The 17136-nt window shown below is 39.4% G+C and overlaps 1 protein-coding gene across 13 annotated transcripts in view; it reads left to right on the top strand.

The window, feature by feature from the left end:
- The window catches only part of ERC1 (ELKS/RAB6-interacting/CAST family member 1), a 271066-nt gene that overhangs the window by 3086 nt on the left and 250844 nt on the right, over positions 1–17136 (top strand). For all 13 annotated transcript variants that reach the window (XM_064736111.1, XM_064736157.1, XM_064736148.1 and 10 more), the window contains exon 2: positions 6969–7802. In XM_064736111.1, the coding sequence (XP_064592181.1) occupies positions 7134–7802 (669 nt within the window). In that variant the 5' untranslated portion in view covers positions 6969–7133. The remainder of the gene's footprint in view (positions 1–6968; positions 7803–17136) is intronic.

The raw sequence follows: 17136 nt of genomic DNA, 5'->3' as shown, positions 1-17136 counted from the left end.
GAGACTTAGAATTACATCCCAGTCACTGCACTAAAGAAATCCTGGTGCACCTAGCTAGACTCCCTACACATGAATAAATAAATATATGTATTTATTATAATAATAACAAGCCTTTTTTTGTGGTCTTGTTTGTTTGGGAAAGGAGAGAGAAAGAAAGGGGACTGTGATGGTGACAGCAGACCCTTTATGCTGCCATCCAGACGTATGGGTATTATAAGAAACAAAATTTGATTTTAAATTTTAAAAGTTAAAAGTGCTTTTGCAGAAAAAGTGCTGTAGAGTAGAACGGAGCATGTGCTGTGTTAGGGCTTCCTTGCTAAGTAAGTAGATGCCCTGAAAGGAATTGTGTTCGTGTGGGAAAGAAATTAACTAGGAAATTGATGAAAATGAATGAATGAATATTTCTGCCACTCATTTACAGACTTGCAGGTGTTTCTTGCTGAATGGGATATCTTGTAGGTGTCTAAAAAGGACAGGGACTCAAGATGTTTCACGTTCTGTGGTGCCATTCCTGCCAACCTTTCAGATGTAAGAAGTGTTTAACAGGAATGCCACTTCCTGTTTAGAAATAAAATGCTCCCTTGACAAATGAATGCTGGTTTTTTTCTTTCCCTAAAAGTGTTAGGGTCAGAGTTGATGACCTGCCTTTTACAAAACATATTTTTAAAATGTCAAAGTCACCTGAAGAATTTCAGGGATTTCTGAGATGCTTTTCTGGGAACATTTCTCTGTATGTGTGGGGGAGAGTGTATCAATTCACATCTTGTGTTGGGTGAGACAGAACAAAGGCTCTGTTACACCTGGCAGATGTGGAAGTTGGTGAATTTAATATAAAAAATATAAAACAAGCACCACCAGCACCATCCCCCCAGCTTTTAAAAAGGATTGGATATAAACAGATGGCAGTGCTTTAACATTTATTTATGTGCTCTTTAGGAATGAGAGACAGTTCTAATATAAACAGTTACTTTTTTGTCTTATTTCTGTCTTAATTTCATTCATCATTATTGCTTTCTTGCTGTCAAGGCCACAAGGATATTTTGATAAACAACTCTGAATTCCATGGGTTCAATGCCTTGTGTCCTGCACTGGCTGGATTGCTGTTTCCAAAGTAAACTTGCTTCTGTCCTTTTTGTGTGTAGTAGTAATAAATTTAACATGAAAAGCAGTGAGCCTTTTTATCTTCCAAAACTAGGCAAACCTAAAATCTGCAAGATAGCCTTAAAAGACAGGGGCCTCACACTTTCTATATAAAGTAATGTAGCAGACAAAGGTTTTTAAAGTATGAGGTGGGCTAGGAAATAACAGGAATTCATTTTTTCTGGATTGGTACATCTCTAAGTTGTTGTGAATCATGTCAATTCTCTCATTATACCCAGTGTTTGTACTCCTGGCAGGGTTTTATTGGAATGTTAGCTTTTCTTTGTTTGGAATGCCATCTTTTCTACCTGCCCTCCCCTCTGCTCTGTCTACTCTGCAGTGTCTTTCCTACCATGTAATCTACACATAGTTACTTGCCATTAACTATTCGGGTGTGAATTATGTAAATGGGAACAATTACTACCTCTGTTAATGAAGTCTAATGTGTCTGCTACAGCCCTTTATCAGATTAAGATGTTTCTTGTGAAGGCTGACTTTGCTTTTATTATGAAACTGGCATTCAAAGCTTTCCTTGTGCACGCAGGAATCAGTGTGGCAAGGAAATTGTGTGTTCTGGAAGTTGGATGTGTGGGGTCCCTGGGCTGTGAGATGCCCTTGCCTGCTCTGTGATCCCACTGCCCCACTCCTGACCATCAGGCAGTGATGTATTAATTCATTGTCTCCATAGATGTTGCAGTTTGTCAGCTGGTGTCAGTCCTGAACAGAAATTGCAGCAAAAAAATTCACAGGACTTGCTGAAGGCTGCAGGAGTTACTCTGAAATTCTCTTTGTTTTGAAAGATATGGGCTGGATTTTCCCTGTGTTTCTGCAGCATGTTTGTGTGTATTTGGTGGCTTGCTTACCTGGAGGTAGCTAATGGGCTATTAGTGTTTGTCTTGGAGTGGTGGGAGACATGAAAGGCATTATTCATTTATGTGACAGAGAGATTTTCCAGAAGGTAACAGAACTTTTTTTTAAAATGAATCTTCTGTGTTCTGTCAGCTGCAGACAGGAACCCCTGCCCTGTGACCCATTGGTTCACATAAAATAATAGGTGTAGGGGCTGAGTGTGACAGCACTGCTGAGCACATCTCATTTTATTTGCATTCTTTATTTATTGGTTTCTTCATACTGATTGATTCTTCATTTATTGGATTCTTCGTACTGAAGTTTGATATTCAAGTGATCCCCCCAGAATTTCTTACATTTCTCTATGTCCCAATATAGCTTTTATTGAAACCACAAGACCTTTTGACAAGACTCATGTTCTGTTCCTGCCCTCTCTCATGCCATAACTGCCTTGCAAATAAATCTGCATGAAGCTGTGCCGGTGACTTTTTCCTGTTCTTTTAGCATGCCAGGTCCTCATCCTGCCATGTTCTGAGGGAAGCTGGGTTCTCCATTGCTTTAATGCCTAGGAATAGGTTGTTGTAATGAAACAGGTGCATTTTATTTGCTACAGGTTGCACTGCAGTACATTTAAATGTCTGCTGCCAGATTAGAAACATTTTCCATGTTAATGGTGTCTGTCTCTGAGTGTTTTTGGAGTCACCTGTGACCTGAGAGGACATTTTCATTACCTGGCACTTCAAGCAGGATGTGCTGGTACCTGTTTAAAAATTTTTATACAGAAAATGTGTTCACAACTGTCCTTTTCTAAACCTTTTTATGCAATATTTTCTAATTCTTTGTTCTTTTTCTGATAGTCTTTCTTACAAGTTTTTCCATAATCACTAGATAGCATTTTCAACTTATGTGAAAGCAGGTCAGGTCTTTGTGTCTGCAAAAGTGCTCTGCCAATTTAAATGTATATAAAGATGCACATACAGTTTTTACTTGGGCTGATGTGATACTTGAAAAAGATTTTAATAGGTTTGCATATAGGATGGTCTTTGAAGTTTTTCTATTCTATTAATGAACAGTGAACAAGAGAATTTTCTTTCATAATTGTAAAGTTCTGCAAGCTATCTTGAGGAAAAATGCTTTAGCACTTGCTTTAGTGCAAAACCAAAAACAGTGCTAAACCAAAACAAAAACTGTTTTGTTTTTTAAGCTCTTTGTGTTGAGAGTCTTTTTTATTTGTTTTTTGTAATCCTGGGTAAGGGCTCCTATATTGGTGGAAAAAACAAAGTTTTTTGAAATGAACAGGAGAATTTGCCAGGGAAGAGGGTTAATACATTTAATACATCCACAGTTGGACTTTGTTCCTTGTGGTTATCACCGTCTTGTACAGTTAAGGGATGATTTATTTGTGACTAAATTTAGGCTCAGTAGAAGAGGAAAATAGTAACAGTGCTGCATGTTGGTCCCATGGAAGATAAGAGACCATACTTGTGAGATTCCCAGTAAAATACTAGTGTGAGTCAGAATATTGAAAAACTAACTTTTCTGGTTGTGATGTTACCTGAAAGAAATCTTCCATTTACTTTTGCTGGGGCTCTGGGAGGGAAACTGAAATTCTTTCTTCTTCCTGATTAATTGGTATTGCAAAAAAGAAAATATTGGTTTTTTTCTTTCCCTCACTTTGCTATTTTCATGGTGAAAGATTTTTTTCCTGGTTTGAACTGTGAAGTGTAATATCTGCTTTTACAACAAAGTGATATGGTCAGTGATAAATGCTACTGGGAAAAAATAGGGGGAAAATAAAAGAGTTAGATTTATCTTGAAATTTCTTTTTGATCTTGAACTGTGGCAAATCTGTGTCAATGGAAATACTGAAACTGACTGCATGTGTGGAAAAATGTATTTAGTTACTATTGGAATATTCACAATTTTAAGGTCTACCAATGGTGTGGTGAAAGTTGTCATTTCAAGGAGAGTACTGGAGGGTTATGTTTGCTTCTTTCCAAAGACAACTTTTCATCTCAATCTGCTGCTTTTGAGTGAAAAGTGAGTGCAGTGTAATGCATGGCAGCAACAGCAGAGTTCTTCTCCCTGAGTTTCGGCTGTGCCAGCTCTGGGAATCCTTCCCATTCCCCTGATCAACAGCTAATTCTGGCCCTTGGCTTTCATGGCTTGAGTTATTTGATGTTTTGGAGCAGCAGAGGGGATGGTGTTAGAGCTCAGAGCTGGGTGAGCACAGGGCTGGTGTTTGCAGCTGAGGTGGTGAGAGCTCCCCTGCCTGCCCAGGACAGCTGGGGATGGTTCCTGCCCAGCCCTGCACAGGTATCAGCTCCTCTCTGCTGCCTGGAGCTGCTTTATCCCAAGCACAGCAGCCACTCCCATTTAACAAAATGTTTGCTGATGCACGGAGAAGGCAGCTCTCCATGGCACTTTTTCATGGCATTGTCCATGTTGAGGGTGAGGAGCTCTTTAGAAATTATCAAACACCTTTTGAGCCCCTCTGGTGTCTCGCTAAGGACTTCACCAGGTGATTCCTCTGTGTGCAACAGTGATGTAGATTTTAAATTTAGTGGTTTTGGGGTGAAGTCCTTTAACTGAAACACACATAAGTTTAATATTTTGGTTTGATGTAAACTCATCTAAAGCTGTTAATGAGTGTTTGCCCTGATTTACTGTGGTGAGTTTCCAGCAAGTGAATTAAGTGCTGTGATTTGGATTAATTTTCAGGAGGATCCTAATGAATGCAAGCTCTCAGTGGAATGTACTTTATGCAGTGTCTAAGAAATCATATCTGACTTGTTTTGAGTACTCAAGTGGTGTCACAGCAGCATTTTTAGCATTTTGATATCTCAAAGAGTGAGGCTAGTCTGAAATAGCCTTTCTGTTTGGAAGAAGTGTTTTTCTTCTAGATGTGGGGCACAGTGTCTTGCTTATTGAAGCAACTTCAGTGTAACACGGCACACTTTGTTGCAGAGTTTATATTTCTGTTCTATTTTGCATAAGGATATGTAGTTGAAATAGAAGAAATGTAACTTGGATTAAAAAATACATCTGTAGGTGTTGCTTTGGCAGATAATTTCAGTCAATGGTGGTGGCTGTTTTTCCTTGGCCAGTTCTTTATAGATGTGCTCTAAAATATTCTGTAGCAATATTGTTGCTAGCTTTTCTTGTAATTTAAAAAAAAAGAGTGAGCACTTGAACATCTTGAGAACTGCTCACAAAGCAGTATCAATTTCCATAAGCTTTGTAAAATTCCTCATGCCATTGTATCTTCTATGCAATTGTGTGAAATTGATGAAATGCTGGCTTAGCCTGGCCTTCTTTTCCATTTAAAGTTCAAGATTAAGCTAAACATTTTGGAGCTATTTCTTGTTGCATCTTTTCTTACACCAGCTTATTCAGAAAGGTAAAAAATGCTCTATCTTTCCTTCCTGGATATTACTTTTTTTTCTTTCTACCCTTTTCCAGTATTTTTTGCACTATTATTTTTTGGTCGCTTCCTTCCACCCACTTGCACTGTTTCTACAATTTCTTTTGGAAGTGTATCCCTGTTTTAAACCCAATCTTTACCCTGTTTGGCCAGTTATTATCTCCCAAACATGCTGGTTTGGAGAAATTAATCCCTAATATCTGGCAAACCTGACTTCTGAGCAGAAGGGCAGGTAGATGAGAGCTGGTGAGAAAGGCAAGATGCTGGGATGTATTGGATGCTGCTGCTCCTTGGGCACTGGCTGGTATTCCTTCATCTGATGGGATCAGCAATGTTCTAATTTTGATTTCAATCGAGCCCAGCAGTAACATGGAATAGTTTACACTGGAACAATCAGTGGAGAAAAAAAAATGGAGAGCTGTATAGTGGGATAATTTTACAGTGCTGTAGTGTAGTTATATTTTTTGCTTCTCTGCTAGATCTTGGCTATTGACTTGATCCCAGCCCAGAGTCCCTGTGCTAAAGAGTTTCCTGCCAGTGCTTGTACTACAGCATCACATTGCACTGCAAAAATGAGGAATTCTCTTGCATGTGCCACCCGAGTCTGTATTTAAAGAAAAAGCAGAGGAGAGGACGAACAGCAACAGGATGATGTCAAACTGTTCCGTGTTTTAAGAGGTCCCTGCTGTTGAAATATTATTTGATGGAAATAATCTCAACTGGTTAATGAGAAGTACATTTCAATCAAAATCTTTTCTTAACCTGAGCCAAGATATAAGTTACATTTAGTTTGGGAGAAAATGAGAGTCTAGAACCAGTTTTCAGTGGAGCTGTGATTCTTTTGTTCCTCTTAACCTCGTTAGTCTCATTGCTGGGTCATTGCTCCTATTTCACATTTGCATCTGTGCTTGCTGAAGTTGTGTGGTCAGTAAGGATTTCATGATTATTGTTGGTTTTGGTTCTGACTTCTGCATTTGAAGTGGGGCTGACAGCAGTGCTAAGGAACCTTCTGGTTGAGGTCATGGTCAGAGTCACTTCAGTCTGTCCTGCCTTCCCATTGCAGGGTGATTTCACAACACAAGGGTTTAGAAACCGTGTCCTATGGAAGCTGGCAGTGCTTGAAGCAAAGATCTACTACTGAGTGGTTTTAGAATTTTGATTCTCTCACTCAGAAAGGTAACAGGTAAAGCATTAAGGCCAGTTAGAAATAGGAAGAAAGATGAGATGGCATCTAAAGGGTTTTGTCATCACCGGCAAAATTATGGCTGGAAGATTGATGGATTCTCTTTTCCTTTCCTCTTTGCTGTGATAATATAGCAATAGAAAAGCAAGAATAGAAGTTTCTTTTTCAGTTTAAATATGAGAGTTTAAATAAAACTTTGGTTTTTTTTTTTTGGGAGAAATTGAAAAATACTGGAGAACTGTAAATATAGGGGAATAGATACATGTAAATATAGGGGAATAGAATGTGGGACAAATATTTGGTGATAAACTAGGCATTTAATGTGCTATTTTTATTGATGTAGATTTTAATATGTCATTCTCACTGATACAGATATGGTCCTGAACACCATGAGCACATGACTTCAGAGATGGACAACCAGCTCTGTTCCAAGTTGTGATTGGCCTTAAGCTGACTTATAACCATTGAAGAGCTTGCCAGGAATTGTGTCATTCCTGCATTTTGCCTATCAGATTGCCTCGCAGCACCAGCTCCACCATGTACGGGAGCGCTCGTTCCGTGGGCAAGGTGGAGCCCAGCACGCAGAGCCCGGGGCGCTCGCCGCGCCTGCCGCGCTCGCCGCGCCTGGGCCACCGCAGAACCAACAGCACGGGGGGCAGCTCGGGGAGCAGCGCTGGGGCTGGCAGCGGCAAAACCCTTTCCATGGAGAACATTCAGTCCTTAAATGCTGCCTACGCCACCTCCGGCCCTATGTACCTGAGCGACCACGAGAACGTGGGCGCCGACACCCCGAAGAGCACCATGACCTTGGGCCGGTCGGGAGGGCGGCTGCCTTACGGCGTTCGCATGACTGCCATGGGCAGCAGCCCCAACATTGCCACCAGTGGAGTTGCCAGTGACACCATTGCGTTCGGAGAGCACCATCTGCCCCCGGTGAGCATGGCGTCCACCGTGCCTCACTCGCTGCGCCAGGCCAGGGACAACACCATCATGGACCTGCAGACGCAGCTCAAGGAGGTGCTGAGGGAGAACGATCTGCTCCGCAAGGACGTGGAGGTGAAGGAGAGCAAGCTGAGTTCTTCCATGAACAGCATCAAGACCTTCTGGAGTCCTGAGCTCAAAAAGGAGAGAGCTCTGAGGAAGGACGAAGCTTCAAAAATCACCATTTGGAAGGAGCAATATAGGGTTTTGCAAGAAGAAAACCAGGTATGTCATCTAACGCCACTGCTGTGGTAGTGTGGTAGCATGATTAAATGACTTTAATAATCTTGGATGTTACACTTAAGCAGCTAAATTAGATTGGTGCTTTTCTTGGATAATTGATGTGAGTAAGATGTGTTTTCAGCTTGCAAGCCTGTTGTCAGATGTTTCTTGTCAGACTTGTAAACTACCTTGAGTGCTCATTTTTCCTTGGGTGTCCTGTGTATTTTTCCCCTAGGATTGATGGTAACCACTTGGTTTCCTTTTGGAAGTATTTATTCTGTTCATAATTAATATTTTTGTGCTGTTTACCTCATGAAGCATTCTCTTAGATGCAGAATGTACTAACTGCTGACCCCCATTCACTGTTGCTGAATGTTGACAGATTGCCATTAAAAACAAAGTTGAAGTTATACTCACTGGTATTTAGAGCTAAAACGTCCAGACCTGCAGTTTTCACAAACAGATATAAATTCTGTTCTTGGCTACATTTAAATAGCACAGTTTAATACATGCTTGCTATTCTTTTTTTCATAAACTGTGCATATTTTGTTATGCAGCTATCCTAAAACACCCTACAGTTTTTATTTTTTTTTGTAGTGGTCTGGCCAGTTACAGAATAGGCAGAAAAACAGATTCTCAGGTGTCTAGGTCTTAGGTCTTGTGCAACTTGAAAACATCTCCAAATTAAAATAAAACTCAGAGGCTGATTAAAATTGAGGTGTCTTTGTAGTCAGTTCTACTGATTAAAAGCTTTCTTAAAGTTCTCCCACCTAGAGCTCCTTAGTCCTGAAGTAAATATTTGTCTTTGAGTGCCCTCCTGGTTAGTTGTTTCTGGCCAAATGTGGATTCAGCACCTCTCTGGACTGTCAGGTAAAAAAACCCTCATTATTCTTATGGAAGATAGACCCAGTGTCCAACTCCAAAACTTCCCTGAAATTTAAGTCAGCTTTCATCGTGACAAAATTACTTTCTCTATTAAGCATTTTAAGTATCCAAGCACGTTTAATGAAAGTTTCCATAATTCAAATGTGACCATGTTCTTGTAGCTTTTAAGGTGTAGGTGCTATTTTAGGCAATACTTTTGTAAGATTGCTTTAGAAGGTGAAGGAGAGAGGGAAATGCTGGAGTAAAAGGGTACATACAACTTGTTGTACTCTGCTTTCAGGTAGCCTGTCTTAAATAGTAAATTACTTTTGTTTAGTGCTTAGTCTACTACACTGAACTTGTCTGCAGTTTTCTTTTTACTTTTTAAAGAGCTGGAGTTGAAAAAAATAAGTTGCTTTCCCTGAGATAGTATGAAATCATTTAATGAACTTGTCATTTAGCTTTATAGCTGTATTCTTACTAAATGGGAAGTATCACAACATGGGACTTGTTAAGGTGTGTGACACTTTGTCTTCATTTACTTATGTCATCTTGGAATGCAGAAAACCTGAAGTAAAATAATTTTTATGGCAATGGTAGGATTTCTTTAGAAGCAGTAGTGTAATGAAAATTTTAGTTATAATGGTGCAGTACCAGGATAGCAAATATCTGGAATACCAATCACTCAACTTTTCCAGTGTTCTTTGTTTTTCATTTGCAGGTAAGTCTTTTAATTCTTAAATTCTTCTCATTTTTTGGCCCTGTTTTCATGTTGAAGAGACTGTCTTGGAATACAATAATATTTTTTCTGAAATAAATTTTGACATTTGAGGGTGCTTTGGAAATCTTGCAAGAAAAATGCCATGAATATATGCTTTAAAATTGATTAAGCAATTACTAAATATGAATACAGTTGAGAATAGTGATTTTTCTATCTTAGATTTTTTTTTCTTTGTCTTTCCTTTATCCCCTAATTAAACATGTACAGATATTTCTAGGCTACTGTTCTCAAGGCAATCACTGTAATTACTACCACACTGGTAGAATTGTATAACTTTGGTCCAAAAGTAAGAAGGGTGCAATTTAAAAGTAAATGAGTATTATTGCATTGAGCTGTAAAAATTAAGAATGCTAATTAATAGATTATAGTTAGCTAACAGTGTGTTCTAATTAAATTCTGAATTCACTGTGTCTTTTATACCCTTTTGGAGTTGGTCACTTCAGCCCTTCACGTGGAAGATCGGTTTAATAGGATTTTCTCTAATTAAACAGACGTCTCTGTTTAGACTCTGAACAAGGAATTTCCCAGATGTGTTGGGGGAACAGAAAATATCTTCATTACCTCCTCAGCCTCCTTCTAAAATGAGCTCCAGTATAATTGCAGGAACAGGAGTTTTAGACTTAGTTATGAGTATTTCAGCACATCACTTTTTTAAAAGATTTCTTGCACGTGTAGTACTTGTGCTTTATGTCAAGTTTATCTCACACCAGTTGTATTGTTTAAAACGGACTCAACTCATGGAGCCAAGATGCTGGCTGACTCATGCCATTATCTGATAGGCATCTCAATCTCTTTCCTGTGGTCATGGCTCTTTATTCTGCTGCACACACTTGATTGTCCCTGATTGTATTGCTGTTCTTGTCACCTCTGCTTGAGAGATGGAATTGCCCCTTGGGTTTGGGAGTCGGTAAAAGTGCCTGAAAATGTGAGCCCTGGTTGGTTGCTGCCTCAGCCTTCTATGAGTAAATGCATCTGTGTTTTTGAGTTTTCTTTCCTGTCTCAATAATTGTAATGCTTATTGATTTCCAGGACATTTTCCAGGTTCAGTAAAGCTCAGAGAATGAGTGGGGAGATGAAGGAGCTGCCTGTCCTGAGGCAGTCCCAGCCTTTTGGCTGTCCTCTGGGGGCACTAGGCAGGAGGGTTATCTTGGATAGAATCCTGACAATGCCATGCACATGCTCTCTGGAGCTCTCACCTGGGTGGGCATCCTTGCCCAGCTGCGTTGCAGCACATCTGGATTTACCAGATGCTCTGAGCAAATGCTGCAGCTGGGGAGCGGAGCTTTATTTCCATCCTTTGTTACTGATCCTGAAGAGACAGAAAAATCCTTTCTTTACATAAATGGGGAATGTCATTGAAAGCTCACTTTGAAGAGCTCAAAAGTAAACATGGAAAGTATTCCTGTAGTTAACACAGATTCTTGGAAAAACACGACAGTTTTCAGTGCAGTGTGGATGACTTAACCAGTCATTCTTCACAAGAAACCCAGAGGAAAGTGCAAATGATTGCTGAGTTATGCAAACCCATGCATATTCAGGGAGAAATTGATGAAACCAGTAAACAGGAGCTTGGTTTTGGCATGGTGTCGCTCTCCTCTAAATGCTTTAGTGGGAGCTGTATTTTTCTGAGTTGAAAAATAATTTTTTTTTTAGTGTGTGTGGTTTAAAGGTTCCCTGGAAACCTCTTCATCAGAGGAAAGGAAAGACAGTGAGTATGTTTTGCACCACAGCAGAAATAATTTGCCTAGAAACTGGGCAGTGGTGGGTGATGTGAAACTCAAGGACAAAGGAGTTCCTCTCAGTTGAGACTTGATTATGACAAGGTTGATTGTGCCTTAAAATAAGTAGTGCAATGCAAATTTGATGTCTAACGCCCTGCACTGAAATTTCCACATTTAACTGATCTACTTTTAAGATCAGATTTATGTTTTAGCTAAAATAGTGTGGTACTGCTGAAAACATCTTTTGACTTTGATGCATTTCTGTGGCCTTTTTGTGGTTAGAGGCCTTGGATGTCTGAGTCAGAGAGTTTAACCAAGAAAATATTTCTGAAAGGAGTTTCACCTGGCTTGGGGTAAGCACTTGAAGAAGATTGTACTTTATTGTGATGGATATATTCCAGCATTTCACCAGCATTCCCCAGAGTCAGAAGTATTTTCCATTTCTTAGTAGTGTGTAATGAGCATCTCACTTTCAAAAATGTGGTTGTCCATGTGTTAACCTCTTAAATGCATTGGGTGCTGCTGTTATGAGACTGAGCTTCTAATGAGTACATTCTGTCTCTGAAAATCAGATTGATTCTCATTTCTTCATTGGTTTATATTCTTAAATTATGTATTAAAAAATTGGTATGTCTTAGTGCTGTGTCATTCTCTTACTATCCCCATTCCTGAGCTGGTTATTCATTGATAGAAAATGAAGATTTTTCTTCCATTCTGGGTGTTTAATTGTGCGATATATGGTTCCATAGGCATTGCTTAAAGGCATTCTCTGCATCCCAGAGGATTGCATTTAAATAATTCCTTCAATGGCAGATTGAAGGAATTGGCTCTCTAGATTTCTGCCAGCTTTAAGGTTCCTTCTGTCACTCCCCAGCTGCAGCATGAAATTATAATTCAGTTCTCTTTCAGAATAACTCAAAACTCCATCCTCAAGAGTGCTTGGTATCTGAAGCATTTATCAAGTCACAGTACTTCATAATGACCTCAGAAATTATCATGTGGTCACCCAAGAGAACACCCTGTGTTCTGTCTTTTTTTTCAATTCTGTAAGGAAATAAAACTAGACATTTTGTGGTTATCTATATTCCCCAAGGCTCCTTTTGTCCCATGTTTCCTGTTGAGGTAGGATCTAATACCTTGGCTTGCTTTGAGCTGTAGCATAGGCTGAACAGCTGCTCTGTCCTTGATCCATTAAACATTTAAGGGGAGTACTACCAACTTAAAAGCAGCTTGGAATGAAACAGGTGACATCAGTGGTGCTGTTGAATTTAGTAGTTTGTGCTTTTGTTGCTGTTCAGCTGAAGCAGGGATTACTTCAAATGTTGCACTTTCTGCTATAATTCTTTCTCTAATATGTATTGAGTCTGTTCAGATATTATGCTCCTAACTAGGGTGGCAGTGTGTTATTCCACCATTTGGTGTTTATATTCCTGGAAAGTCTTGTCTGTAATGCTGTGTTTCTCTAGAAGCCTTTGTTCCTTCCAGCACTGTTCTATTTATGGTTTGAGTTAGTAATTTTTTCTCTTAAGTGTTCTTGCTTTCTAAAATATGAACTAGGTGGCTTGAAACTGTGTAAGGCTTCCTCTTTCTTAGTCACCCAGTGAACATTTAACAGTGATAGATGATGGCAGTAGTGCAGAGGTGCTCCTCCATTACAGGTAATTTCTGCTGATGTTACAGCTTTACAGTGCCAAATCCACCATTCTCATGTGCCTCATACTCTGCCTGGTATTGATTTGAGTAGAAAGGAGAGGAGCTCTTTGGGTGGAACTGCCAGGCCATGGGAAAAAGGTTGTAGTTGTGCTGATCTTGTGTCCATCTTTCAGATGTGCCTCAGGACCAAAAACTGAAATAGAGCTTTTTAAAACTCTTGATATTAGGAAGCCTCAGAGATACAAAGATGGTCAGCAGAGTGGTCCACCGTGACTAAACTGTTAGTTGGAAAGAATAGGTTTTATTTCAACAGAGTAGATTTCTAGGATACAGTTAACAGTCCATTTAATCTTCAGACATTAGTAAGGCAGAGGGACTTTTGTATTTAGGATAGATATTTGTGTATATGTATGCTCTGAGATGAAAGCTAGAGAACCTTTGTTCTCTGGTTAAGAGGGGACATTTCTGTACTCTGAAAATAGTAAGTGTGTTTGATAACTCGTGAAGAGCAGTCATGCCAGCTATCTGAGTTAGTAATTGAAGAAAAAAACCATTGTGAAATGACACTTTAGGCTCAACTGGTGGGAGGGGAATAAGGGAATAAAGTTGGTAGTGCTTGAGATGTTCAGTATAGAACTCCTTTGAATATATTTTCTGTATACATTTGTGTTTAGGGGACACAATGAAACAACAGTGTTTTCAGCTGTGATTTGTGGTGATTTGAGATTTTGACAGAAATCAGATTACAGCTGCTTGCCAGCAGGTAGCATAGCTGTTGAGGAGTACACTTTTTTTTCCTTGAATGGATAATGCTTTGTAGTTCTTCTGTATAATTTTTGACATAATCTATTGAAGACATGGAAAAATGGCTGCATCTGTTAAATGCAGTGGATCATAATTAGATCTCCATTTTTTGTCTGAGGATAACAAGCAGTAGACCTTGGAAAGAAAGTCTTTTCAGCAAAACTCAGTTTCATAACCCACAAGGTCTACATAATTATGTTTTGCATAGTATTTTCAGATTGATACTGGTTCTCTTGGAAAGGTCAGAGTCACCATCTGTAGTGGAAAAAAATACAAGGACAGAGTGTATTTAGCTTCCTTCTGTGGTGATACCAGTTGTTCTGTCTGAGTGATTTGCTTTGTGCTTGCAGTAGCATCACCTTGGACTGTGAAGCAGGAGGGGGTGTTTGTTTCTATTGGCAGCCTTGAGAAGCAGGTAGCAAATCAAGGTTTGCAAACTGCCATTGGAACTGAGAAATCTTTGTAAATCACAAAAAAACCTCCTTTATTTAGTGATGATTTTGCTTCCGAAGAGTATTAAATATCCCTAAGAGAACTCTACTTCTTTTTCCTATTAATAAACCTTGGATTAAACACTAAAAATTTCTGTACTGTTTGGGGGTGATTGAGGCACCCCAATATACATCATCTTTTGCAGTTGCTCAGGCAGTATTGACATTTAAACATAAAGAAAAGAAAGGAAGGATCTTCTGTCAATATCTAGATCAGTATTTGAGATCTTGTGATAATCCAGTTTTTTATCAGTTGACCTCCATTAAGAAAGCTTTCTTAGGGATTCACCCTAGGAAGAGATTGTGTTCTTTAAAGGAAAAAGCACCCACAACACCCCAAACAAACAACCCCCCCAAAAAATCCCCAAAACCAACTAATCAAAAAAGAAGAACCCCCAGCCCCCCAAAAGCATGAAACAGTCCTGTTATGCATGTGTGCTCCCCAAAATGAGAATGATCAGATGCCAGAATTCTGGCACAGAACACCATTATGGCTTTTTCTCTAGAGATCATTGCTTTAGAATTCAGAGGAGTTAAACTTGTGTATAACAGTGACAGGAATAAATACCATGTGACTCCTTCTTCAGTTTAATTTTAGCAACTTGGTTTGTAAACTGGAATGCTAAGTAATGTACAATCATCAGTAAACCTAAAGAACTTGTTGCTTTTAAGCTGTTTGTTGAGCTGTGTATAAGGTTTTAAAATTAATTTATGTATTACTTCTTATTCCTATTGCTATTTAAGTAATTAAAGTATGTGAGCAGTGTGCTGCTTTGCTTGTCCCTGGGTTGGAGCTAGAGTTCCAGGATCCCCTTAAAACAGGGAGAAATGTAGTCCTGGCTGCTCTGTGCTGCATGCAATTCCTGTTCAGGACTGCTTTCAAAATCTAATGATTGTTATCACTATTTTGGAAAATCAATCGTATAAGCCAACGAGGGTGAGCAACTGGCTGGAGGCAGTTAGGTTCTTCCAGAATTTGATTTCACAACATCAAAATTAATTTGAAGGCAATGTGTAAATTTCTAACCATCTTGGGCAGTTCATTGCAAGCACGCAAAATAACACCAGGTCATGGGGTGATGACTTTTTGAATTTCAGGTGTAACACAAAATACACTTTTATTGAGGGAGGAAGGAAGTGATGGAGATCAGCTGCCTGAGAAAAAGATATTTTTCAATGCTTTGGGGATAAATTTTACTTTGGGTGCTTTGTTTAATGCCTGTTCCTCTGTGATATCTGCATTGCAATCAGGTTCTGTAGTGCATTGCCACACGTTTCTGTTTCTGCACTGGTACCCCCTCCTGCTTCTTCCATTTTCTTCCCCCTTCCCCTGCTTTAGTGGGCTGGAGAGAGAAGCAGGATGACAGCAAGCAAGTAATAAATGGTAATCCAAAATTAAGCCTCACTGGTATCTGTATCAAATGCATTTTTTCCTGGCCAATACATAAAGTATCCTTGTTCTCATGAGCAGCACTGTGCAGGAGCAGGCACTGAAGAGTTTTCCACTGCCTAAAACATTTCACTGTGCAGCCTTGCACACCAGACAGTAGACTTGGCATTGACTTTATGGGTTTGTTTGATCCTCCTTATCAAATGATCAGGTACCAGCTACCTTGGGTGGTTAAACTTTGTGAGCAGATGGTCTTCTAATTACATGTGGATTCCAAAGAATGCAAGGCCATGCACTCCTTCTGATGCTTCTTGTCACTTGTTTCTGAGATTAAAACAAAGCAGCACATGAAGTGCCATAATTCAGAAATTAAAATCCTATTTCTTCAGGTACTTTGTAGAGGATCTGTTTCTTCCATAGTAGTTGATTGCTCCTTGTAGGGGGATAGAATATAAAATAAAGAAAATAAAGGTAGTGTAGAAAGTAATCTTACCCCTAAGGAGTTGCAGCTGGGCCAATTATCAAAGATTAGGAACAGGCCTGACTTTAACAGGCCACAGGTGTAACCAATGAGAAGCAGAGTGCTATAAAAGAGTGGTTGGGAAGGGAACTGGAGTCAGTGGCTGCTGTGTGAAGAAGAAACAGTCAGTGCTCTGAGGAGCTGCCCACCAGAAACACCAACAAGGTATGAAACTTTTATGATAAAGAGACAACAATATGGAACCCCTGCAATAAGATGATAACAGCTATTAATATATGAAATATGTATGTATGTACACCCCCACACAAATCCTACCCTTTTTAATGCAGTGAGATGAGAGATGAGGTGTATATGCCTTTTTTCCTTACAGGAATAATGAAATTGTCTGAGTAGTGGTCTGATTTTTAGTGGAATTGTGTTTCAGATGACAAATACTTAGCTTTTCCCTCCCCTCAGTCAAAATTTTCTGAATGTTTGTGTTGTAGCATATTGTCTTTGAGCAACTTACAGCTTCTTGTCTCAGGCTTAACCTGTTGTTAGACTTGTTCCTTTTAATTTTTAAAATTTTACTATTGGCATAATTCATTAGACTCCATTAGACATGTTATAAGTGGGTATTAGTTCTTGGATGAACAGAAATAAACCATGAGGCAACAAAAGTAACTTGAGATAAGTGGAGCTTTCTTTGTTAGTGCTTCCCACGCAGCCCATTGCAGCATCTGATCTCGCAGCCAGGAGCTTCCACGAGGCTGATCTTGTGTCTCTGTCTCTTTGGAGACATGGGAACCTTTAAAAGTAAACATTTGATTTGCTGAAGGATTCGGGGCATCATACCAAAGCTCTTAAAATGCTATAAATGTCAAAATCGACGCAGCTAAGAAACACCAACCTGTTTGGAAAATAAAATTTCCCTGTGGAAGATCCTATTCCTCCATAGTCAATTGGATCTGATATACAGAAGTAGTTAATTGATGTGGAAGATACATTATCTTTAAGGGTGGTCATATTTTTGTATTTGACTAAAAATTTACATGGCATTGACTAAAAATTTACATGAAGCTCTCAAAGTGTTTCTGGCTTCTGTGGCAAGAGGTTTCAGCGTTTCTTTGTTGGATGAGAGAAGGACGTCCTTGAAGAGGATGACAAAAGCTA

Source organism: Zonotrichia leucophrys, chromosome 1A (assembly GCF_028769735.1).
Source record: "Zonotrichia leucophrys gambelii isolate GWCS_2022_RI chromosome 1A, RI_Zleu_2.0, whole genome shotgun sequence".
Lineage (NCBI taxonomy): Eukaryota > Metazoa > Chordata > Aves > Passeriformes > Passerellidae > Zonotrichia > Zonotrichia leucophrys.
The sequence above is the reverse complement of the archived record's forward strand: the minus strand, read 5'-3'. Positions and strand labels throughout refer to the sequence as shown.